We start from the raw sequence: 26,593 nt of genomic DNA, 5'->3' as shown, positions 1-26,593 counted from the left end.
CTGCCTCGATGCTGCCATTTCTCTGCAAATCCAACATCAGTCTCCTTCAAATGAATGGGCCTCCCATCTGTATTTAGTTCAAAACCCAAATATACCCGTAGTCTTGCTAAAGCAGCTGCATTTGCAGCTCAATCCATAATGTTAAAAACTAGGGGTGGGTAAAAATATCGAAAAATCGATGCATCGCAATTATCCCCGCCCTGATTCAATATCGATTAAGCAAAGCCTCTGAATCGAATTGAATCTGTGCGCAACATTTTCTTTTGATTCGCGTTTTGTGGATGGTGGCTGCACGCGACCAAACAACGATGATGGCAAGCGGAAAATCTTTCAGATCAGACGTTTGGACTCATTTTGAATTCCCATTTAAAGAAGGAACACAAGAAACGGACCGCCGAGCTCGGCGGCGCGCCTCCCTGCCCCAATTGAACATCTTTTAATTTCACCGTGCCGCGCTGAGACGACATCTCGGCCGACTCTGCGCCCTACCCGGCGGTGGGCGTGGCGCAAACCGCGCTCTATGTGAAAGCAGCTTTAAGGAGCATGAGGCAGGATTGAGGCAGGATTTATGAAAAAAATTCATATACCTTTTAAGTTTTCTAGTAATAATGTCAGATGAAGCGTTCCAAACCAAAAAGAATGAGCCCTATACCGTATCTCTCCGTTACCTTGAACAGGCTGTGTGCTGCAAAATGTGCTGCAATTGTGGGGCCTAATTTCCCGCGCTGTCCTGCAGATGTGACGTCAAATGACGCTGCATGCCTGCCATGCTAAAATGGTGCCTGCAGTACCCCCGACGGCCGTCGTGGTGAAGGGTGGCGCTAATGAGTCTAATTTCTTAAAAGGAGCCTCATGCTCCTTTAAGTTGTGCCAGGCAGAACTAAAATACAACAGCAACACGACAAACCTGCGGATCATGTTGACACAGAACTGGCATGTGTTTTTTTTTATTTTAACTTTTGTACTACAGTCCAAATGCACAAGTGAGCCATTATGGTGCTGCTAAGTTTAATTGCTCAGTTCATTTCTATGTGAAGTAACATGCCATGTGTTATAGGCATGAAAATAAAAATAATGAAAAATTGCCAACAGGTATGTCTTACTGAATTGATATTAAAGCATTTAAATCAATCAATATGAATGAATCGATATCGAATCAAAATCGAATCGAAACCTAAAGAATCAAAATTGAATCAAATCGGGAGGTTCTTAACAATACTCAGCCCTAGTAAAAACCGACATCTAAGAGGTCTGGAGGAAGAAGGGCGGCATTCACCTGACGCTGAAGTGTCAGACTTGTCAGAGTTCAAGCTTTCAACTGGTGTTTTCCACAGCTTTACATTTTTCAGTCTTATTTGGATACCGTTACCCCCCCTTTAGCAGTGTACTGCTTTGTTATGCTTTCAAAGGGCAATAGTTCAGTGTTAAATAGCATGCTGAAAAGTATAATTTAACATTCTGAAAAAGAAATTCACAGCAAGAGGTTTCATTAACATGTTCCATGATGCCATGGAAACACGCCCCATCTGGCTGTGTTAACTGGAAAAATCTCTCTGTGATATCTCTTATGGGTTTAGTTTTCTGAGCTGTGGTTGACACCTTAGCAGGAGGTGACACCCAACATGGAATAAAAAAAAAATGGGATAAATGAACATAAAAGATAAAACTATACTTCTAACTATTCAACCACTTGTAGATTATTTCTCCTGTTTTAACACAGAGAGTCAATGGAAATTGAACATGTTTTTGAGCCGAGGGAGTTCACCTCCGCATTGGCATCGAACAACAAAACGGAGCTTGCTCTTGTTTATGACTCCGTTTACCAGTTGGGGGGATGCCACACATCCAGAAATGGCTCTTTGTAGGCACCGTGGGCGTTCAGAATGGACACAGTGGGCTCTGACCCAGTGTCAGTATATGAGCAGTGAGTATGTGGTGGTGTGGATAGCAGAGAATTTGCTGCTCCCTGTTTAGATTCGGGAGAACTGGAGAAAACAGTGTGCAAAACCAGGAGTTTTTTATTTTAGAACCTATTTTCTTCAAAATACATGGCATGATTTCTTCAAAATAAGAAATATTGTCAGGTAAATGCTAAATCTAGCCAAGCAAGTCGCAGCAGGATGAAGTTATTTTGAGAGGATCTGTTTGACTCTGACTGCCACGCTGTGAGTGTAATTAAATTTGGTGAGATGGACAGAGCCTTAACGGGTTTGGTGTAGTGTTGTTCTCCTTTGTGACTGAGGATTTGTTCTGAACCTCTGAATCCTCTCTGAAGGCCCTATTAGAGCCCGGTGCTGATGCCCATTCTTTCCCATTATAACACAAGCCTATATTCGCCCAGCTGACCCGTCACCACAGCAGTGATACAACTTGGCCAAATCCAATCAAACATTCTCTCTCTTACGCTTCATTACTTCAGTCTTTCACTCGGCACAATCAAACCCCTCTTCCCTCCCAGCCCAGTTTTCGCTTCATTTTATCCCCTCTTTCCTCCTTATCTTCTGTATTCCTCATCCTCAGAGTAAAAGTGTCTTTTGAATGTAGGCATTTCTTAAAATCCATTGCAAAAGCAGAACTATTTCTTTCTTTATCCCCTTGTGCCCAGGACTGAGAAGCTCACAGGGAGGTTTATTGCTGCTCCTGTAAGCCAAATGCAACAAAAGGAGACCGTTTCTGCCTCGACTGCAATTTCTCTTAGTCTCGGGAATGCTCTCATTGTCAGCAAGTGGCAAAAGCTTTGTGATGAACTAACTCAAAGTTAGTTCTCTCCCCACTGCTCTTCCCACTGCTCTTCCCACCTGAGCACAAAAGCTCCAGAAATGCTCAGCAGGTCTATCTCTTCCTCCGTGCATCTGTTCATCAGCGCTCACAGGGTATTTCCTCTCATGAAACATGCTGATGAGAGGAGGGACTGGTTTGTCTCCACTTTGTGGTAAAAGTTTGAGAGTGGTGATGAGCAGGCGGAAGTCTCTGAATGTTTGGCTCATCTTAGGTTTATTTTCAAATCAGCAGTTTGTTGAGCATAATGGCGAGGAATTAATCCGCTATGTGCTGCATGTCAGCATTTTTATAAAGTTTAACGGCACAAAACTGTCCTTTACCCTTTCAAATTCTAATTTCCCTGTGGGGGTGAACCTGAGCATTAAGTCACCCAAAGGTTTGGCTGAATTAAACTCTTGAAAAAGGTTATATGAAAATTAGGAAAAGCATAATCCAGTGTAAGGTGACATCCCTTTGATTATAGATGCGGCTTGGAAGTGGTTGGACATTGCCCTTTGGACAATATTTGTCCTTTTTAATTACTGTATGTAAAATCATATACCTGGCATGCACCGTGCAGTTTTCTGCATTTTTTTTGCCTAATTTTCTCAGATTCATGTACATCAGCATCAAAGTATTGTGGGGGTATTTCTGTGAGCGCATAGCAGGACTTCAGCATTAACACGTTTTGGGAAAATGAAAGGAATTCCAGTTTCCGAGTGAGACCACTTCTCAATTGAGGCACACGGTGGTAAACTGTTTAGCTGTTTTCTGCCTGTTAGATCATGAAAGTGACCTAACGTGGATATGACACTTGTTCAACTCCCCCTCAGCCTCCTCCCGTTTCAGCCATGATGCTTGCTGCAGTAAATTCTTAAACAGCTAAAACCACCAAATTCTGTTTCTTCCTGTAGTCAAACCAGTTTTTTGAACAAGCTTCCAAATATCTGTGCAGGTTAAAGACAATTTGAACAGCACATTTCCTGAATAACGACTCACCTGGCAAGTGAATATTTACTGTGATTGTTAGTTTCCTTTTTGCAGTTTTACGTTTCAAAATGCTTTTTGAGTTCTTCCACTGAAATAAAACATGCATGCTTTAAATAACAGCCCTTAAAAATAAGTGGGTCAACGTATAAATAAAAAGCACTCACCAAAGTTGCCAGAGACGCTATGGTTTATCTTTTTATTTCTTTATTTCTAACCAGATTAGAGCAACGGTCTCAGCTGTAAGCTGCTGTGCTGCCAAAGTGTATTCTTACTGCCTTTACCTATGTTTTTATTTCTAGGACTCAGCAGGTGGATTTTTTTTTTCCTTTTTTAATTTTGTTTTTCAGAGAGGGTTTGTCTTTAATGTTTGAGAGAGGGGAACTGCAGACGCCTACACTGAACCTCCCGTCTATCCCTTGGAGAGACTGAAAGATGAATCACACATTCTAACCTCTGTTATTTATCAGTTTCCACACGCTGCTTCTGGATTATTCCAGTGTGAGCCTACTCGCTGTATTTCTTAAAGAAAATAGAGTATATCACAGCATAAATGACCCCCTCTGCTGCCCCTGGATGTCAGACTCTGAACAAACACAGAACTTAGGACTTGGTACCTGGAATGGAGACTTTCTTCAGAAATTTGGTCGTGTGGGCAAGTAATCTCACACAGCATGGCGATGGCTCTGTGAGCTCAGCAACAACAGAAAGGCATCATTAGATGCTTCATAATTCTTATATGTTGGTTTTTAGTTTAATAACAGGGATGTTTCTGAGAGCTGAGCCTCTTTCACCTGACCAGTCTCTGACTCCAGTCCGGTAACCGGAGTCCTGACCAGTCACCAGACTCCAGGGATTTTCACGCGATTTTTAGCCGCCTTCCCCATATTTCTCATAAAGGAAAAGCTCTTTCTGTTGGCGGAAAAAAAATTCTAAAGCCCCGGTGTCTTTCAGAGGGATGGTTATTACCCGTGACACTTTTTTGATAGCACAGGTAATATCCTTTGAAATTGTTTTCTTTTTCTTTCTGATTCTTTTTTGCTTCCCCCTTTGTGTGTGTGTGTGTGTGTGTGTGTGTGTGTGTGTGTGTGTGTGTGTGTGTGTGTGTGTGTGTGTGTGTGTGTGTGTGTGTGTGTGTGTGTGTGTGTGTGTGTGCGCGTGTGCGTGTGCGCGTGTGCGTGTGCGCGTGTGCGTGTGCGCGTGTGTGTAAAAGTTATCTTATGTGTATGATTTAATACACACTTGGTGGTAATTGATGTTTTTGCTCATGTTTTTCTGTAGGCCTTTCTTTTTAAATGTTGTTGTAGTTGTACTAATACATATTTTCATTTATTTTTTATTTCAAGCAATTCTATGCTCAGGTTGCTATATAATTATACATCTTGAGTTGTGAATTATGTAATAAAATGAAATTGCCAGTGTCATTGGAGCACATTGGAGCAGTCCAAGGGTTCCTTGAAATTATAGCTTGTACATTGAGGAATATTTTCCACGGAGCCTTCAAGGAACACATCTCTGTTTGTCACAGACCGGTAACTTTGCTAAACTTTCTGTTTTGTCTTATTTAAAAAAAAAAAAAAACTTTTCATTTATGGTGTACAACAAATTACATGACATCTGGTGGAGACACCTGAGACAAATTTGTTTTCCTACAGTTTTTTTTTAATGAATTTCTAAATGTAAGTTACACTAAGAGTATATAATTACGAAGATATTTGATCAGACAAAGCAAGAAATGAAAGCAGGAATAAGAGAACTTCCAAGGCTTGAACAAAAATCCCTGACGACTATGAAAAGACAGCCAGGAGCCACTTTAGGTCCGACCTAATATTTAATTATACAAGCAAACCCCATTTCAGATTTGATCTCAACTGGTTCATGTATTCAGGTATTGGCATGTGAGTTACTCGGATAGACAAAAAGATGTGAAATGTGATACGCTTCCAAAGTATCTCATACTGATTGTGAATACAAGCTTTCATTAACTGTATTCACGGATGCTGAATAAAAAAGTTTACCAACTTTAACGAAAAATGGTTGATTGGCCTTGTTCTAACTTTTCTAAAATAGTGGGTAAATGTTAATGTTGACAGGAATAATTGGAAGGGAGCTTGAAAGGAATTGAGGTTTTAAAGGAAGCTTTTCAGATTTGACCAAAAATGACATGATTAAATATAAAAGCAGAAATATGTATATTTTGTTTTTCCTTTTCCTTATACCAGAGGGCTGCCCTTCTTGGTCCAGCTCCTCTACTATTGGTCAATAAACAGAAATAAGCAGGATCCCTCCTGATTATTGACCAACAGTAGAGGAGCTGGACCAAGAAGGCCAGCCCTCCTCATTTGTATAATGAGGCAGAAATGCATATGGTGAACTAAGATAAGATAAGATAGTCCTTTATTGATCCCCAGAGGGGAGGTATAGGTGTATGTGGCATCTTTTAAGAGCAAACTATGCCATTCTGTGGCGTTTAAGGTTTCCTCAGTAGCAACTATGGAGGTATTTTTAATGGGCTGAAGAAGTCAATATTTAGTGATATTTATTTTTTCTTTACCTTGTATCAAGCTGTAATTGGTAAACGAAAGGACCACAGTAATTACAGAGTAAAAAAAACAAACCAAAAAAAACATTTGGCTTCCAAATAAATGAAGTTGTCTTGCAAACCCTACGTATTCTGATGATTTCACCTTCTCTGGACTGTTTATTTTCTGCTAATAACTTAACACCATCATCGCCCTCTTTGAAAACTGAATGTGGTCTGTTTTACACAGTACTTTTCCACTTGTAATGCAACATTTAACACAATGCGAACTGTGAAAATGAGAATTGATTTCCTCCTGCAGACCACATCTCATTGATCTGTACACCTCAAACCGTGCTCAGTTCTGAAAGTTGCACCTGTTTGCTCTCATCTCCCAGTACAATAAGACCATCTGCTGAACCCGGAACTCTTGTCAGCGACGGTGTCGTGCTGTAAAAACTGCAACACAATGCCACACAAACCAATTCTGATCAGATTTTTCAGGTCAGTACCTGTAGGAATTGGCACGCTTGTAGCATCTGGTTTTCCTCCCCTGCTCCTATTGCAGGGACAGTCTCTCGAGGGCTGACCCTCCCTATTGAGCAGATAATTTGCTGTCAGCTGTCCTCCATAAAATAGCGGCATGACACTGGAGGTGAGGAAAAAGGCAGGATGATATACAGCCAACCAAGCACTCTCCGACAGCCATTCATTTCTAAAACTGTACTCTTACAGATGATGTCAATGCATTTCCATGAAGACCACTTGTCATCTCAGCAGCTTCGTTCCACAGCTGTCATTACTTTGCTGCTTACAATCTTCGTCTGAAGACGCAGCGTTTCAGTCTGACACAGTGACCGTCTTTACTCAATGGTTTGAATTACTAACTCCTCCTTTAGCATCATAGAGTATTATGAACTCCATTATTGATGAATGCAAAAGTCAGTCAGAACTTGAAATCGTTGCATTGCCTACAGCTTCACGCTCATTGTCAGTACGGGGGATTGACTTCAGATAAAGATTGAATAAAATATTTTGGATTATTTTTAGCTACACAACTTTAGCATAATATGGTCCTGAAATGGACTATAATGTAATGTTATGGCCCTTCTGGTAGTGGAACCACTGAATTATTCTAATTCAGTTAAAAAATTTGGGCTAATTCAATTAATCCAATTTATTCAGACACAGTACAAATCCAAAATTCACATAATCCCATTTTATTCAGCTCCTTAGCTACAAACCAGCTAGGGGAGCCAAATAGATTGGCCCAAAATGAAGAGTTGATCCAATCATGATGCAACAGGGGAGAGGGAAAAAAAGAATTAATAGGGGGAAAAATAATCTTCAGCGGAAGATTCCCCAACGTAGAGTATGTACAAGACAAGTAAAGATGCAGCAAGATGTTGTTTATCTTCTGTAAGTCTGTTGGGGAGCAGCGTCAGAGCCAGTGACTTAAAGAAACTGCCAAGCTGATAAAGAAAGCTGGGTCCGTTCTGGGGACTTTCGTGAAGCCTCTTGAGCTGATTGTGCAAAGGATACTTCATAAAATGAAGAACCTCATGGACAACCCTGAGCATCGTCTTCACAGCTCGATGATTCAGCAGCTTTGTGTCTTCAGTCAGAGACTCCCTCAGATCTGCTGCAGCGCACATCGCTACAGGAGATCCTCACTGTCCACAGTAATAACCCTCTGCAATGAATCTCTGCAGACACTGAAATCAAGACTACTGCAACAATTAATTACACTTTGGGGCTTAAGCAAGTTCTTTTGAATTTGAAACAGATTTTGAAGTGAACACAGTGAGCAAAGAGCCCTTTGTTTCATGGAAGGTCCCCCAGCAGTCTCGAGCTGTCGCAGCAACACTACAATGATGATTCAGGGCACCTGAGCCTTTGCTATGAGCAAAAAGGAACATTTTAAGCTTAATCTAATCTTAAAGGTAGAGAAGGCTTACTCTTGTGCTAATTCTCCATAGAACACTGCAACATTTTATATCAAATGGAGGCAGTTCAGTGTAATTTAAGGCACATGTTTGATTCTGGGCCTGTGCTCCTGCGCTGTGTGTCGTCCTCCGTCTCGCTCTGCCCTCATATACTGTCTTACCACTTTTTAAAAATGCCAGTAGAGTCACACATTCCTTTTTTTTAAACAACTTTCTAAATACTTCTAAATTGTCAATACTTGCGTCATTGCTTGTCTACCATCTAGATCAGAGGTAGGCAACAAGAGCCGCATGCAGCTCTTTAGCGCCGCCCTAGTGGCTCCCTGGAGCTTTTTCAAAAATGTTTGACCTTTTTTTTCCTTTTTTTTTTTTCTTTTTTTTCTCTTTCTTTCTCTTTTTTTTCTTCTTCTCTTTTCCTTTTTTTCTCTTTTTTTCTTCCTTTTTCCTTTTCACTTTTTTCTCGGCATTTCCACTTTTTTCTCAACATTTCGACTTTTTTCTCGAGATTGTACTTCAACATTAATTTCAACATTTCCACTTTTTTCTCGACATTTCGACTTTTTTCTCGACATTTCGACTTTTTTCTCGACATTTCGACTTTTTTCTCGAGATTGTACTTCAACATTAATCTCGACATTTCGACTTTTTTCTCAACATTTCGACTTTTTTCTCGACATTTCGACTTTTTTCTCTAAATTCGGACTATTTCCTTGACATTTCGACTTTTTTCTCAACATTTTGCCTTTCACCATTTGCATTCATTCTAATACAAGACTTTTCCTTTTTTGCGGCTCCAGACATATTTGTTTTTTGTGTTTTTGGTCCAATATGGCTATTTCAACATTTTAGGTTGCCGACCCCTGATCTAGATGGATGAACTTGTGTGAGCTCAGTCGTACCTCTCAACAGGAACTCAAAGGTGTACTCATGGCTACATGTAGATGGAACACATCAGCTTCAGATGTGTATTTTTTGTTCAGTGGGGACCTCCAGTTATCATGTTTTATCTAAGTCATTCAGAATCAAACAAGCCTCTCTCCACATCCGTCAGCCATTACTTTTTCTGTTTTGATGTGGAAACCTGATTGTTCTTATCCTGCTGACAAGGATGGTTTGAGATCCACGCCGATGTCATTTGTAAAACAGCAGCTTCATGCACTGTTACGAAAGATTATCGATGTGGAGAAAAAAACCCACAGTCCGTCTCCTTCCTCTAAAATGCTGTAATACCAGCATATAATGGCTACCGCTAAATACTTCATAAAACAAACACTCGCTGTGAAGTGGAGTGTGTGCCTTTGATGATTATTTCATGAGTTAAAGCAGGATAACAGTGTTTCTGCTCGTTCAGTGATTTCAAGCCTCTCGAAGCCCTAAGGAGGCTTCTGTCAGTGGAAGAGGCAAAGCTAGAGAGCTCTCCTTCTCCTTTTCCTGCACGTTCAGTGCAAATGAGGCTTCTCCACCTGATGAGTATCACCAGCTCGGCTTTGTGCAGCACGATGTAGATGGGCCAACAGGTCGTTGCTTGGTGCAGGCACGGAGAGATGTATTCATTTAATTTCAGAATGATGATGTGCTGAACTACCTAGTTATGTTAATACTGACTTGACCTTTGTTTCTCTCACACACACACATGCACACAAACCGAGCAGGTACTACATTATTGATGCAAATGTGCTTGAATGTTGTGGACATTTTTTCTCTGTGATGCCTTTCAAATTACTGTTTGATAATTGTTTAACCATCAACAGCATCTGCTGTCTAGGGGGTTGATGTGCCATCATCAGTTCTTTTTTTTTTTTAAACTTTATTTTTAAAGATTTTTATATTTTCGACATTACAAGTAAAATGTAACAATGACATAAAATTAAAAGCAAAGCAAAATAAAAGAAAGAAAAATAACAAAAGTGCACAGATTGTAACAACAGGTCAGGTCGGTGAGCCACTCTGAAATCAACAGCAAAGGAAAAGCCACATGGCAAGCATTAGAAGTTCACCTCCATCAAAAGTCCCAAACATAAAGTCCCAGGCCATCAGATACACATACATATATACCGACAGAGAGGGATGTGAAAAGCCTGTTTATCTTCATAAACCTCACATTATCACAAAGATGTACACACAACTCCACACCCTCTTCTTCACCCATCAAAATAAGATGACCACTTCCACCAGTAAGAATTAAATTTACCCATATTGAGGTTCAAGGAGAAAGTTATTTTTTCCATGATATATATCTCATTCATAATTCCTGTCCATTCCTCTTTTGTCGGGGGCTCTTTGGTCAGCCACCTCCTTGTTAGAGCTTTTTTACTGGCTGCTAACATAATTTTAAACAGGTATTTGTCACTCGGGTCAAGTGAGGCAGGGATATTGCCAAGATACATTATTTTGAAATCCTGTGTGATCTGCAAACCCAATATTGAATTGGTTATACTTATTATATCCCCCCAGTAGGGCTGGATCGTTGGGCAGTCCCAGAAGATGTGGAAATGATCTGCCTGGGGGTTTCCACACTCCCGCCAGCATTGTCCACTTCCTGGCTGATTCTGTGGATGTTTCATTTTTGGAGTGATAAAAAATCTGACCATGTTTTTCCACGCAAATTCCCTCCATAGTCCCGAACTCGACGTGCTCAATTGGGTTTTACAGATGTTTGACCAATCCTGGTCTGATATTTCTATTTTAGTTTCCTTCTCCCATTTATGTTTAATATAAAGTGTGGAGTTCCCAATTTGAGATTGTAAACATGCGTATAGTCTAGCAATCATTTTTCTGATAGACTTGGATTTATATGAGTTGATCAAAATATTTATTAGATCTATGTTACACTCTTCTGTTGTTTTTATATTACTGTTATAATGGGCTCTAACCTGAAGGTACCTATAGAAGTCATGTTTTTCTAAATTATATCTATCTTTTAGTGTTTGGAAACTTTCTAATACTCCTTTAACAGAGATGAGGCAGTATGTAGTTATTCCTTGAAGGGACCAGTGTTTGTATCTCCCATCCATCTGAGCAGGTTTAAAATCTTTATCATGTGTCACCCATCTTAATAGTTTTATCTGTTTTTCCAATTTATGTTTGCGACATTCCCCAAACCATATGTTTATGGGCGTTTTTGTCCAGCAGTTTAATTTTCCTTTTTGTTGTAGGTATTGAGTTCTGTCTCCAAGCAGTGTCTGGAGGGGGATGTCCAGTTGGGACAAGTCTAGGTCCTTCCATTTAGCGCTGTAATTTGGATCACACCAATAAATCAGATATCTTAATTGTGCCGCTTTGTAGTAGTTCTCCATGTTTGGCAAAGACAGTCCCCCTTCTTCTTTAGTTAGTTGCAAAGTGTTATATCTAACCCTGGGTTTTAGGCCTCTCCATATGAAAACAGAGAACATTCTTTTCCACTCGATAAATTGTTTAAGTGGTATTTCTATGGGTATTGATTGGAAGAGAAAAAGTAAACGGGGTAAGATGTTCATTTTAATGATGTCTATCCTGTTATGCAGGTCTAATGGTAACAAGGTCCATCTATTTAAATCTGTTTTAATATCTTTAGTAATTGTCAGGTAATTTGTAGCATAAATGGTGGATAAATCCTTTGGAATTTTAATTCCCAGATATTTAATGGTGTCGTTATCCCATTTGAAGTTATAAAGGGTGTAGATATGCGGTGCAGGTCTGTAATTGTAGGAGAGGATCTGTGTTTTGTGTGTATTTAGTTTATACCCAGAGATACGACCAAAGGTTTTCATACAGGACATTAATTTGGGAAGGCTCAAATCTGGCTGGGAGAGAGTGACCAGTATGTCATCTGCAAAGAGGCAAGTTTTGTATTCAATCCCTTGAATCCGAATTCCTTGGATTGATTGATCTTCTCTGATTGCCTGCGCCAGTGGCTCAATGAATAGAGCGAATAGGGCCGGACTCAGAGGGCATCCCTGTCTGCAGCCTCTTCCAAGTAGTACATGGTTAGATAGACTGCCATTTATTTTTATTCTTGCAGTGGGTAATTTGTACAGTTTTTTAAAAATTAGGATTACTGAACTGTTAAAACCAAATCGTTGCAGCGTTAAGTATAAATATTTCCAGCTGACAGAATCAAATGCCTTTTCAGCGTCAAGGCTCAGAGCAATAGATTTATCTTTGTTTTTACTCATATGGTCAACTAGGTGTAAGGCCCGTCTTGTATTATCATGTGTTTGTCTATTTTTAAGAAATCCAGTTTGATCTTCGTCTATTAAATCTGGAATTATGTTTTCCAATCTTTTTGCAATTATTGAAGCAAACAGTTTGTAGTCTAAATTCAGAATAGAGATTGGTCTGTAGGAGCTGCATTCAAATTTGTCTTTACCCATCTTTGGGATTACAGTAATGATTGCTTGTCTCCAGGATGTGGGCGTTTCTTCCCCTTTAAGGATAGAGTTAAAGCAATTCAGTAATGTTGGTGATAGAATTTCCCTGAACGTTTTGTACCATTCCGCTGGGTATCCGTCCACACCCGGCATTTTGTTTGTTTTAAGTCTCGAAATGGCATCATCCAATTCCTGTTTTGTTATTTCATCCGTCATTATTTTATTCTGTACTGTACCAATGGATGGCAGATCCAATGAATTTAGAAAGTCTGTAATGTTTGAACATCCGGCATCCTCCGGTTGTGCGTACAAGTCTTTATAATAATTTTCAAAGGAATGTTGTATTTCTTCCAGTTTATGGCATAATCTACCAGACTGTGGGTCTTTGATTTTGTAAATGGATCTTTCATCTTGTTGCTTTTTTATCCTCCAGGCTAATAATTTCTTAGCTCTCGGCCCGTTATCGTAATATCTTTGTTTAATGAATTTAGCTTTTGTCTCCTCTGAACTAACATATATTTTATTTAAGCTTTGTTTGGTCAGGTTTATCTGGTCCAGGATTTGTGGGTCGTTCGTTTCCATATGTTTGATTTCTAGAATTTTCAATTTGTGTAATAGATCGTTTAATTGTTTTTGTTTGGCCTTCTTTTTAATGGAAGACCACATTATGAGCTTCCCCCTGATCACTGCCTTAGCCGCATCCCAAACATTACCTGGAGACACCTCATCATTGTCATTGTATTCTAGATATTCCTTAAATTCCTTTTCAATGTATTTTATACACTCAGGGTCATTTAATAGACTAGTATTAAGCCTCCATGTCGAAGTTTTAACTTCAGTGTCCAGATGTAGGGAAAGATACACACCTGCATGGTCCGATATATCCTTGACCCCTATTTCGCAGGTTATAACTCTATGTCTGTCCGAATGAAACAAAAAAAAATAGTCAAGCCTTGAATATACACTGTGTGGGTGGGAGAAAAATGTGAACTGTCTTTTTGTTGGATGGATTTCCCTCCAAATATCCATCATACCAGCTTCAAAAAGGAACTTTTTGACAGTGATTGTCTCTGGGTTTATTCTCTTTGTAACGTTGGTAGAGTCAAGGGAGGGTTGCATTTGTATATTCCAGTCCCCACCACAAATAAGAACCCCCGAAGTCTCATCAGTGATTATATTAAATATTTTCTTTATAAGCAAAGTATCGTTACCTGGGGGTCTATATACGTTTAACAGTGTCACTGGTTTATGATCGATATATCCATTTACTATAACGTATCTTCCCTCTGTATCTGTTATCTGTTTTGTTAATTGGAATGTTATTTTATTCGAAATTAATATTGCAACACCTCTAGCTTGACCGTGCTTGTAAGAAGAGTAGAAAGTATTCTTAAATCCAAAGAGCTTCAGCTTCTCATGTTCCTTATCACTAAGATGAGTTTCCTGCCAAAAGATTATATGCTGTTTCTCTCTTTTCATCTTAGTTATTAATTTCTTCCTTTTGATGGGGTTTTGCAATCCATTAACATTTAAAGTGATTACACTGTACTCTTGATATGGCATTCTATCCCTTAAAACCACACACATTATGCTCACCTAATGACCTGGAAACGAAAACAAAAAACATCTGTGCAACACAACAAGACATCTGAACAAAATAGACCTCCAAAAGTGAAGTAATAAGATAACTTCGGAACAGGGAGAGGAAGCCTCTTAATAGAGGGCCCCTCCAAACGCGCTCTGACATCCTCATTTGAGTGTCGTCAGAACACATAGTGGCCGCTAGTGCAGTCTTCGTCACCCAGAATATGCGGTCTTAGAAATATTTTTCAAAGTTACTCCAAAACTAAGAACATTCAACTATTTTAATCATATTAAAAATGCACACTTAAAAAAAAAGGGTATTGATCAGGCAATGCTTATCTGCTGAATGTCTTTTCAATAACTGATAATTTAGTCTCATATGGACCGGTGAGTTGTTCTTTGTCTTTAATTACTCACGGGTACCCCTCAGGCTGTCTCCCCCTCTCGTGCAAGGGTATTTCGAAACCTCTGAAGCTTCTCCCGGGCCCGCTCAATGTCCGCGTTGCGGCTCCGGCGTCTCGTGGGTCCGCGGAGCTCCCAGCTGTTTCCCCCTGGGCTCCTGCGGGGCGCAGCCGCTGCGCGCGTCCGCGGCGCGCCGTCGGCTGCTGCGTCCTGGTTAGATCCTCCATCAGCTGGCAGTATCCCCCTCCTCAGCAGGTCCTCCGTTGCCTCTCCAATGTTGTTGTAAGTTATGGTTTTTTCTTCATAAAAGACTCGGAGTTTTGCAGGTGCCGGTGTCTGAAACCGCAGTCCTTTTTCTTTTAACACCTTTCTCAGCGGTGCGAACTCCTTTCTTTTCTTCATAATTTCAACCGGGTAGTCGTGGTCGAAATAAACTCTCTTTCCGTTGAGAAGAAGTTCTTTTTTCCTCCATGCGTTGGTCAGAACCAGTTCTTTGGTTCTATAAACTAGGAAACAAGCGATCATGGATCTGGGGGCTGCTTGCAGGGGAGGCTTGGGCCCGAGCGATCTATGACAGCGTTGTATTTTCAGATCAATGTCTGTGAGGGATAATTCGGACTTGATAAACTTCTCCAGAAACTCACAGGCATTGTCGCCTTCCACCCCCTCAGGAACCCCAAAAATGCGCAGGTTGTTCCTCCGGGAGCGCGCTTCTAGGTCTGTTAATTTAGATTGGATGCGTTCTTGCTCCTGCAGGACCTGCAGCAGCACATCCTTTGAAGCGGCGCTCCACTCCTCAACTTCAGCCACGCGTCTCTCCGCCTCATCCATCCTGGATTCCGTGTTTTTCAGTTCGGCTCCAATCTCACTCAGCTTCTGGTTGACTTCTTTTCTAAAGTCCCCCAGCTCTTCCTTCATGTCTCTTTTAATAGTTTCTCGAAAAGAGTTCAATTCCTTCTTCATGTCCGTGTGTCCTGCTTTAATCTCAGCGTGAATAGCACTGATGCTGGCGGTCAGGGCATCCATGGCGGAGCGCTCGTTAGCTTCGCACGTGTCGACGTCTTCATCAACTCCTCCTGTTGCCATTTCTTGTTTTTCTCCGCTGTTTTGCTTTGTTGTGTTCCTAGACTTTCTCATGTTGTATTTCCCCGTAAGTCTTTAGTGGAAATAGCCGGTATGAAACCTCTAAAATGGGGAAATTTTCAGACCTTTCTGGGAGCTCTGAAACTATCCGACTGCTCGTCTCGCCGCCATTACCGGAAGTCCGCCATCATCAGTTCTACAGAAAGGCATGATTCACGCTTGGGCGAATCTGCAAGATAGCTTTCCAGGATCATCATCATCAGCTTTATTTTCAACGTTGGCAGGACCATAGTAGTATATGTCTGCTTGTAAGTCAGTTATTCTGCAACTAAAGGGGCTATGTGTCGATATCTTTCCAGTCCTTTTGGAAAAAAAAGTTGATGTACAAGTCTTAACAAATATTAAAATTACATTTCATTTTAATGGATCACATCACTGAAGTTGGTGTTTGCGGGGTTTGGCAGCACTCACACTTACTGTTTTGTAGATAGTTGGAAAACAGCCTAACTTCACATCCACATCAACATCCACCCACGGTTACGGTTCAAGGCTCTGAGGCGACTTGGCACCAATCATCCAACCTCCGGGTTGAATCTCACACAGAACTAAGATTGGTCGCAGTTCCTCTACTGCTTCAAAAGCAAGTCGATCGCCACTGAACTCCAAGTAGAAATGTCCAACTTTAGAGGAGAAATGAACATATTTAAAGCCTGGTTCCATGGTTTGAGGTCACACCCATGACAACTCTGAGAGGGGTGACTTTTTTTTGTACCACACCAGAAGAGTTTTTAGAACGCATTGAATATGCCCAATGCATGTCGATCAAAGCCAACTTTGATTGACATGCGTGTTCACGTCAGCTTTCAGAGTAACGTGGCTGAGTAACATGGAATTCAAAAATGGGTTTTCAGACAGAAACCGATAGGTCACATAGCCAAATGCTTTGTCCATTGTGTTTTTCCAGTCTATGCCTGGCACTGACCTGTCTGGGGGGGCGGATATTTGGGGCAGTCATGGTGGTTTTAGGTCTTTTTCATTATTTCCTACATCCTGCTCTCTCCAGTGTCCTACCTTTCACCTGCTGTGGGTAGGGGCTCAAGTTCTGGTGGGTGGTGGCGGGATGGGTCGTCCCTGGGACCTGGTGGCGCTGGTGGTACAGGCAGTGGTTTTGCTTTGGTGTGGGGTTGTGGCGGGTAGCTTGGGTGGCTCCTGCTGACCGGACATCTGGATCCCCGACAGGTGGATCATGAGATGTGGTGATGCCTGCTGCTTGTGGGCTGGTATGGGGCGGCTCCAGACACTGGCTTGTGAGTCTGGGCCTTCCTTTCCGCTTTGTGCCTCCTAGCGCTTGCAGTTCCCCTCTCGGAGCGGTGGGCAGGAGATGGGGCTAGGGCTGGGGGCCCCTCCTCGTTGCTGCAGGTGTGTAGTGGTCCCACTGGCTGGTACTTGTTTGGATCTCTGGGTTGATTCTGCTTTACACTGTCTTATCTTGGGAGTGGGGTCCTTCTCAAACACTTGCCTGTGTCTGGACTAGGGCTGGGGATCGATTCAAATGTGAAGATTCGATTCCGATTCTTAAGATTCAGAATCGATTATCAAGATTTGATTCGATCCGGTTTCAATTCGATTCCAATATTGATTTGGATTAGTGTTATTAAAACAGTTTTTTGAGCTGTTGCATAAATTATATGACTGTGTAGTTATGCAACATATTAATACTAGTATTATATTGAGATTCAACAGCAAGTATTGCAGCTAATGATGCTGTAAGGACCAATCAGCTCCCAGAATGCTGATAGAACTGCTTTCAGAAACATCCTGGGTCAGAATGACCAAACAGATCCAGGGCAGCAAACAGAGATGTATGAAATCGGTTTTATTTTTTCCCACATTCCGTTAAAATTTTTTCCATTTTTGGTCTATTTCGGTTTTAAATTTTTGAGAATTTGTTTTTTTTAGGATTTTAATGCAAATGTAACCCCAAGACAGTATATAAAGTAATGAAATATAGACAATTTATGCAATTATAACTGAAAAATGTAAGGTTTTCATACCTTTAAACATATTTAAAGGCAAAAACATGGCACCAGTTATTCTTGTGTCCAACAAAACATTCCTTTTTTGGGCATAAACAAAAATATACCAAAAGTTGTAATTTAATTATGAAAAAAAATCGATCTTTAGACATATAAATCGATTTTTAGGAATGAATATGTGAATCGATTTAGAATCGGAAAATCAATTTTTTCAACACAGGCCTAGTCTGGACGGGGCTGTTTGGTTCCTATTGGACAGAAGAGGGAAATCCAGTGCGCTGATGGATGTGTGCTGCATGAAGCCCAACCCAACACACCAACCACTGTGATTCAGCCTGAACTACTTGTTAAAGTCGAGAGTTGTTGCTGAACCTGTGTTAGAAGGTCAACATCACTGCTTTGTGTCCTTCAGCTCTGACCGTTTCAGCTCTCGTACGAATAAGGGGGCTACAGTACATCCAACATAACCACAAAACCATGCACTTATTTACACAAACCACACCACACTACACAAACAGCACTGCTAAATCAATAACAGACATCACATCCATCACTGGCTCCTGTCTTTGCTTGTCTTTCTGTACTTGACTTTGATTTTAGTCTCACAGAATTAGCATCAGGGCCCAGCGAAGTTCATTGGATCAGAATGACAAGAGGGCGGTGAAGGGCCTCACTCTCACATGTACAAGAAAACTTAGATCTGCTGCAAGATCAAATTGCATATTTTAAAAACTAATTCTAATCTACGAACTTACCATATACACACAGAAAAGAAAAAAAAATCAATTTTTGTCTAAAATGGAATGCCCTCAAAGATTATTGACCAGATGTATCCGCTGTGGGGACAAAGAAGTTGAATGTGCCAGTGGGCCACATTTTTGACATGGTGTAACTAACAAGGACTGGTTTTTATCCTGCGGTCCGTTTCACAAAGCAGGTTATGTTGAAATTCTGTGTACGTTGAACCTGAACTCAAGGAAACTCTGACTTTTCTATCTTACAAAGCAAGGTACTTAACCCCCAGCAAGAGGGTTCAGATGAACTGGTTTATGAAACCGTGACTCACACCTGAGTCTGTTACCATAGTAACTGACTCTGTGAAGTAAACCTGGTCAAGAACAGGAAGGTATATCAAGGATCCAAGTTTAATGTGGTCAAACAAGCCATGATGTCATGGTTTTGGATTTGATATGTTCCTATTTTATTTAGAAAATACTGCACCCTTGAGTGTAGTTCTGTTTCTACTTCCCCTAGTTCATCCGCCCTGAGTCTTGGCACATGTGTCTCATCAGCCCTTGTGTCCTTTGTTTCCGCCCTGCTGGTCCCTATTGTTTTGTATCTACTGTTTATGTGTATTCTGCTTAGCTTCCATGTGGGTTTAAAGGTTTTTGGTTTGTCCTGAGATTTCTATTCTGAGTTTAGTTTCTTTTTGGTCTATTCCTTCTTTCCCCACTGTTTGTTTCATTAAATTACTTTTTCTATTTCACCTGACACCTTCTCTCCTACATTTGGGTCCTACAATCTCCAAACCACGACACATGACTTGTACTTGTGACATCATGAAGAATGTTGATTTTTTTGTTTTTGTTTGTTTGTCACAGTCAGTCTATATGATCTAATCCTTCAGTGCATCACAAATATCACCCACAGAATGTCAATACTTCACACAAAAATTAAAATTGTAAACACTTTATTGACACTCAAAGGGGAAATAATTAATACATTGGGATATTAATTTTATTAGTTATTATCTATTTGTAAATGCCAGTTTTCTTACTAAGGGCAGAGATACTAAACGTACCCTATTTTATTACATGAGATTGGTATGTAGAACTGAGATACGTGGCCCAACTCTCAAAAGCCCCTCCACCCCCCCCCCCTTTTTTTTCTTTGACACATTTATATGTTCCAGTTTTGTTTTCTTCTTTTTAACCACCAAGTAATTGGGTATTCAGCATGATCCAAGATGATTTGATTAATTGTATAAAATAACGTTATTGGCATCCTGCTCCCACTATTGTGAGTAAAGGAATTTCCCTTTAGGATTCACCAGGGTGACTGGGTGGATTGACTGCACCCATATTCCCATCACGGCTCCATGAACGATTTTCCCTCTTGATTTGTCCATTTCTCCAATATATCAAACGAGATTTAGAGGACATGTGACAGCGAATGGGATTAAATAGTTGTGGAAAGAAAAAACAAGGGCTGGAGGAATTTGAGTGGCGGTATAAAGACCTGGAAGATTGCAATGTAGTCTATTCTGACCACATACATATGGAAACATTTTGGTCCTTCAATATTTTTTGCTTGTGGATCCGTGGTATTTGATTCAGATTTTTTTTTTTTTCACATTGAGGTGTCTAAGCCACAACATTCGATAAAAAATCACAAGCCATTAAATGACCTAAACACAGATACAGATTTTTAAACAGAAATCTGGTAGCTTGCTCATTTAGGCTCAACTGACTCAGATAAAGGATCAGGTAACTTGCCAATGTTACACAACCTTTGTATTCTTTTGTGCAGCAATTATCACAGCTGTGGAAACCACAACTTGTAAATAATCCCCCCCCCCCCAACTCTTGTTTTCTGTCAAGGAAACTCCCCTTGATACATGATACATATGCCATTGGTCAAAGCACAAAAATCAATGTGTCCACGGCTTTAAAGCACTATATTACTACTGCACTTGGACAGTTAAAATTATTATTTTTTTGGTTTGCATTAAACATAAAGCAGTAATAAATCTGCCCTAAACTTTTGGGTAACAATGTAAAGTTGGAGTTACAGCCAAATTTGTTTGACAGTAACATTTCAGAAATGTCAAATTCAGAAGATAAGCTCCAAAATATGAGAGCCTGGACACACGGGTTCTGTCCTCCGGGGTCTTCAGCACAGAGCGGTGAATAATCAGCTGCCCAGTTTCAGAAGAGTAAAGATTTCAGGAGGAGTTGTAAAGGTGAAAGATGTCTGTGAGGGAGAGCAGACTTGTCAGGGAGGAAGAGAATCTATGTGACTCGGGACTTTATTGGTAGCCAGAGAACATGTGCTCCAGGATTTATTGAGGGTGACAACCTGGCACTTTAAACTAGGACCCCTCGCAGGTGTGTTAGGGACTTTTCTGCAGATCAAACTCCATGGCAGTAATCGCAGCAGGATGAGACAAATCCACTGATGATTGTTTCAGCGGGAGAATAAGAACGTGAAGGCTGCAGATCAGGCACGTTACTTATCACTGACCTCATATTTCAAATGTAAATGCCTTATAGACCGACCATTTTATATCAAACATTGTTCACAATTACCATCCACACATGTAACAGATTTTGAAATGGTAACAATAAACTAAGACTTCACTCAGGTTTCTTAGAATAAAATGACATAATGAAAATGAAAAGGGGAGAAAAACTGATGTTGGGGTTTTTTGGGGGAAAAATGTCAATCGTACATAATGCACTGAGCAGAGCAGTCTTCTGCAATTTTTGTTTCTGTTGAGTTCTGATCAGTTATTCTCAGTTTCATTTGTTTTTCAGACAGGAAGATGGATAAGTCTGCAAACCGACAAGCCCAATTGATATTCTGTGAAGTGTGTACGCTCTCCCAATTCATATGCATGCGCTGTCCAGTTTTGGTATTGAATCAGCTCAATGGTCTTATGCATTGCTTTTTGGAGCCTGAATATACTGGGATAAGTGATGTTTTGCAATACATTTAATGTATATTATGTACTTGCAAACTGTTTGAATCTGTTATTTTCTTGTTTTGTTTGTATGTGTTCTCGGGGATCAGAGGTTCCAGTTGATCATTTCCAGCCACAGGCCGGCTGAAATGTCATGGCTGCTGCTGATTGTAACTAGCTGACTTTTAATTAAGTGTGACTGATGAGGGTGGAGAGGAGCTACAAGTCAAATGGCCTTATTCATTATATAGTGTGGAGGATAAATGAAACTAAGACAGAAATAGTCTTAGTCTCACATTGTTGTGAGCTGGGTTGTAGACACAGTGAGGCTGAAAATGGACAAATTCAATGTTTCTTTCTTCAATTTAATCATTAAAATCGATGAAAATCAGGTAAAATGTCCACACCTGGACTACTTTCTGCACTACAAAGCTAAGGAGATTTCTTCTTTAAAGTTTTGTTTTGTGTGTTTTTCATTTTTCCCGTTTGAGGTATTAAAATAATTAAAAAAAAAATTTAAAGCAGCACACATGACTATTGTTCATCATCAAATATCAGTTTAAATCTTATTTGAAGGAATATTTTCCTTTTAGGGAGGGTTATGTGGCCGAACTTCTAGCCCTTCTCTCGGCATAAACCAGCCAAAGTAACTCTGGAGTCTCGTCCAGTTGTAACGGCTGCATATCGTTTTTACGTCACACAGCAACAACTAACGTAGCTCACAGAGCGACAGTGTCCTTAAAGGCTTATTGACATTAACTATATCAAGAAGTAAAGGAAGATAAAGATTAATTGAACTCAAAGCCAAACAAAAGTAAATTGTTTTAATAGTGATTTAACCTCCACACCTACAGGGCGGGGGATACGCTCGGCAGAAATTTGCAAAGGTTCTTTTGTGCTGCTTTAATATCATTATTCTGAATCTCGGGATTTGAATGAAACAAAAAGTATTATGTTTCAGTGTTTCCTCTAGGATTTATTTTTTCAGCAGCGGGGGCAGGATCTCGGGGAGTCATTGCAGCGTAAAGAAATGACACTCGACTCCAGATCTTACTGATACAAATTATTTATATGAATAGCCAGTTGAAAATGGCATTTTCAAGGCTGATATAATTTAATGAAAATAAAAACAAGTCCTTTACGGAGAATCTGGAGCAAAGTTTGCACCTTTTTCTCCAGTACGTCGCTGCCCTATTTTCCAGGAGGACACCTGGTGCCTGACGTGATGTCACTTTCAAGGCTGCGCTCTCGCGAGTAATTAACATCATTATCTACATTCATTTAGGATTGGCGGCTCGCCATGATTTGCAGGGCAGGGAAAAACGTCTTGATTTCACAATTAAGACGTTCAATTTGCAAAGTTTATTTGCATGCATCAAATTAAAATAAGTGTCAACTGTCTCGAGCTTTATATAAGCACATTATATTTTCTTTCAGTATGACTGTTTTTTTTTCCTTACCAGTTGAGTGAAAATATACAAAATTGAATCACATTTATTTTCTTTAGTTTTAAACCTCTTGAAAGCTGTGAAAATAAAGCTTGCAAGTCCCAAAATCTTGCTTGAGATTTTATCCAATGAGATCAAAGTTTTCTTTGATCCATAGTACCTGAAAGTACTTTTAAACTAATAAAACTGGTGAGTAAACACCACGGTTAGAATAAATAAGAAATAGTTGTATTTGAAGGAAAAGACAACCAAGTTAAAGTCTAAGGTAGCCCTGCAGAAGCCGACATACCTCAGCACCTTAAGCACCACAGCAACACCGTTGGGGATGCACAGGGGCACAACGCTCTTCTTGTGTTGTTTTTTTATTTTGTTTTTAAGATTTGGCATTAAAATTTTGAATCTTGGCTTAGTTGGCTATAGGGCTGGGCGATTATACAATCTCGATTTGTGATCGTGATCAAATTAAGTTCGATCACGGTGATCAGCTGTGGGTATACTTTCTCGATCACGTGCAAAACATGCTGCAGCAAAGTGCACGACAACCAATCACAACCCGCTTTCCTGGCACCGCGCTGTCTGCATTAATTGATCATGCGCATGACATGCCGTGGCAAAGTTGCATGACCATAGGCAGTAAACTAGTCACATCTGCCTCCCCTGCACTGGTGGGAGCAAGCGTGACCAGAGAGAATAAAACTACAAGACAACAACAACCGCAGGCTAGCGTTAGCTTAGCTTCGAGCCGACCGGGACTCACGGTTAGCGGAATTTATTTCGCCGGACAACTTCTTCCGAGCGTACAGGAGGAGGGTGTGATGGATTCACAAAATGCCCTTCGTGATGGATGTATTGTGTACATTCGAACCGCACTCATTAAAGTTGTGTTTTGCTCTGCTTGTACCACAAATTACTCATCACCGCCGACTTCATAGAGAAACTCTGCGGCCCCGACATGGGTGTGTGCGTGCGTGCGTGCGTGTGTGTGCGCGCTCAGCGGAGTGAATGTGTCGGAACGCGGAGGCAACAAGCAGAGCTCACCAGATGACGCCGTAGGCTCTGCGTTGGTGTAACGCGGGACCATAAATTAGCCTTAAGTCCCTTTAGGCTAATACTGTGAGAAATAACCTCTCATAATAGCGGTACTACAGTTAATAAATGTAATAAAAGCTCCTACTGCCGTTTCTGCTGGCTACTGAGTCCCCTAAGTGGCGAGTGAGTTTTAACTCCTTAATTACCAACCAGCGTCAGCGTCACGCACAGTACACAAACTGTGATGTTAGAGAGCCACCTGTTGGTCAATTTAAGCAACCGCATCGCCAGCTGCTTGACAGTGGCTCAACTCATTAGTTTACTGTTTTTGTTGTTAATAATGTCATTGCAATTTTATCTATGCAATTGTGAAAAAAATGGCAAAATAAATGAAAAACTGTGAACAACCGCATTCCGTAGGCTATTCGGTACTCAGTATTCAGCCAAGTCTTTAAATTTTATTCCGCTTCAGTTTCTGCCTCAAATTTTCATTTCGGTGCATCCCTAGTTTTTTCGGTGGGTACCACTGGTAGCATTCTGGATTCTTGTTTGCTTTATTTGTTAATAAAAATAAAACTAATCTCTGGTTTCTTTCTATTTTATTCCAGAAGGGAGGGGGGATCTTCTGATTTAAAAAATCGTGATTAAAAATCGAGATCATTCAATATGGGAAAAAAAATCGTGATCACTTTTTTTGCCATATCGCCCAGCCCTAGTTGGTTATAACATAAATATATTGTATTGGGCTGAATAGGAATATAATCATACTGAAAATGGCTGTATTTGATTAGACAGAACTATTGAACTTGTATGTGTAAAGTTCCTTGTGATTTTTTTTTTTCTTCTTTGTTGTGAATTGTCACCATACAAATAAAGTTAAATCGATTGAAATGGACAAAATCTGCACTTGCATACAAGAAATGTCAAACTCTGAATATGGTTTTATTTTGTATCCCGAGCTTACAGACCATTTCCATCGTGTTCCTCTATGCTTCGACTACGCGTCAGCCTCAGATGTCTTTCAGTGTTGTTGATATTATGGAATAGCTTAAGATATACTCAGCACATTCAATGTCCAAAAGGTTCTGTTTTAAATGGCAGAAGGGATCAGGAGTCTTCAACTTTTTTTAAACTTAATTTTCTTAATACATATGTATTCAATGGTTTTCATTTCACAGAGGTAGACACATGTTCCCGCTCACTTCAGACTCCAAAAATACATTATTGCAACTGGAAAATATCTTATTCATTCATGAAATGTTTATACAATAATTATTGGAAAAATCTGAAAAGGACAGTGTGGAAACATTACTTAAGCAAACCTCTTTTTTCCCTTTCTTTCTTTTATCGACTGCAGTTACTTTGAGCTGGAGAGCAGCGGAGTGAGAGAGGAAATCCGCTACCACTATCGCTTCAAAGGCAAGCCACGGTCCGAGTCCTTCCCCTACCGCCTGGCTGATGGGCAGTGGCACAAGATCGCCCTCACAATCAGCGCCTCACACCTGCTGCTGCACGTCGACTGCAACCGGTAACTCACTTGCTCTTGAAACACCTAATTTGCTCCGTCACAAATGGATAACTTCTTCCTTTTTTTTATTTTAACCGTGCTGCTTTGAAGTGACACGTCTAATGAACTCTTTGCTTTCATCAAACTAAATATTTGTTCTCTGCTGTGTCAGAAAGGATGGCAGGTTGTTAACACTTCTAACAGTAATGCCTCCAAGGATGAATTAACACACACACACAAAGACAGAATCTTTATGTAACATCCCGTGTCCCTGCAATCTGTGGTACGTACCGCACACTCAGTTAGGTTTACATAGGGATGGGAATTTCCATTAGCTACAGTTCAAGAAGCTTTTTAAAAACTTACCTTGGAAGGTTAAGCTAGGGATTTATGAAACTTTCAATTTTTCATTTTGAAAATTAAAAACACTAATGCAGAACATGCACAGACATATAATTAGCTAAACAATTAATATTCTGAAATGGTTGAACTAACTTACAATTGATGCTTAAAAAAAGTGAATAGAATTAGACTAGATGAACAGGTGAGCCCTCCGCAATCAGCAGACTAAATGCAATTATAACCAATGTCGTTGCATGATAAAAGAAAACTGACTTGGCTGAGATCAGAAAAATCATGATAATGAGCTAGGACCTGGATATTTGATCTAACCACCGTGTCAGGCAGGCGGGCAGGAGGAAAAGTCTGTTGCATTTACACAAAACTGACCAAACTGCTTAGCCAGTGCAGGATATTCCAATAAAACCAAAGAAAAAAACAGAGGAGGAAAAATAACACTAAGAAACAAAGGAAGTAACAATGAACGTGACACTGGCTGAATGACAAATGAAGTGATAGCGGATGAGCAAGGAAGGGGTTTTCCAAAGGATTATAGATGGGATAGAGAGGACCAACAAAGGAAGCCAAACAATAGTTAACACTTTAAAAAACAAAATGGCTAAGCTCACAATGAAATAGTGTTAGCCAGCCCCCATTTGCATACCTGATTAAATGGGTATGTAGCTGCTTTATACTCACCACATTTTAGATTTGCAACTTAACAAACAAACAAAAACAGATAGTAAAATAAATATATTTACCCTGGTAGTATTACCAAACCTAACTTGATGCAATTCTTGGACTCAAATACATCAAGGTTAGGGTCAAATTTAGCAATAGCAACAAGGTTGACCAAAGTGCATTACAATCAGATAACAATAAAACAGAAATCATCATTCAAAAGCAGGAAAATATAGTAA

The 26,593-nt window shown here is 40.2% G+C and overlaps 1 protein-coding gene across 1 annotated transcript in view; it reads left to right on the top strand.

Moving 5' to 3' along the window:
- LOC133458088 (protein kinase C-binding protein NELL1-like) overlaps positions 1–26,593 on the top strand; it is a 362,160-nt gene that overhangs the window by 52,617 nt on the left and 282,950 nt on the right. The window contains exon 4 of the mRNA XM_061737631.1: positions 25,185–25,355. Coding sequence (XP_061593615.1) covers positions 25,185–25,355 — 171 coding nt within the window. The remainder of the gene's footprint in view (positions 1–25,184; positions 25,356–26,593) is intronic.

The sequence above is a fragment of the Cololabis saira genome, chromosome 2 (assembly GCF_033807715.1).
Source record: "Cololabis saira isolate AMF1-May2022 chromosome 2, fColSai1.1, whole genome shotgun sequence".
NCBI lineage: Eukaryota > Metazoa > Chordata > Actinopteri > Beloniformes > Belonidae > Cololabis > Cololabis saira.
This window is presented reverse-complemented; position numbering and strand designations above follow the sequence as displayed.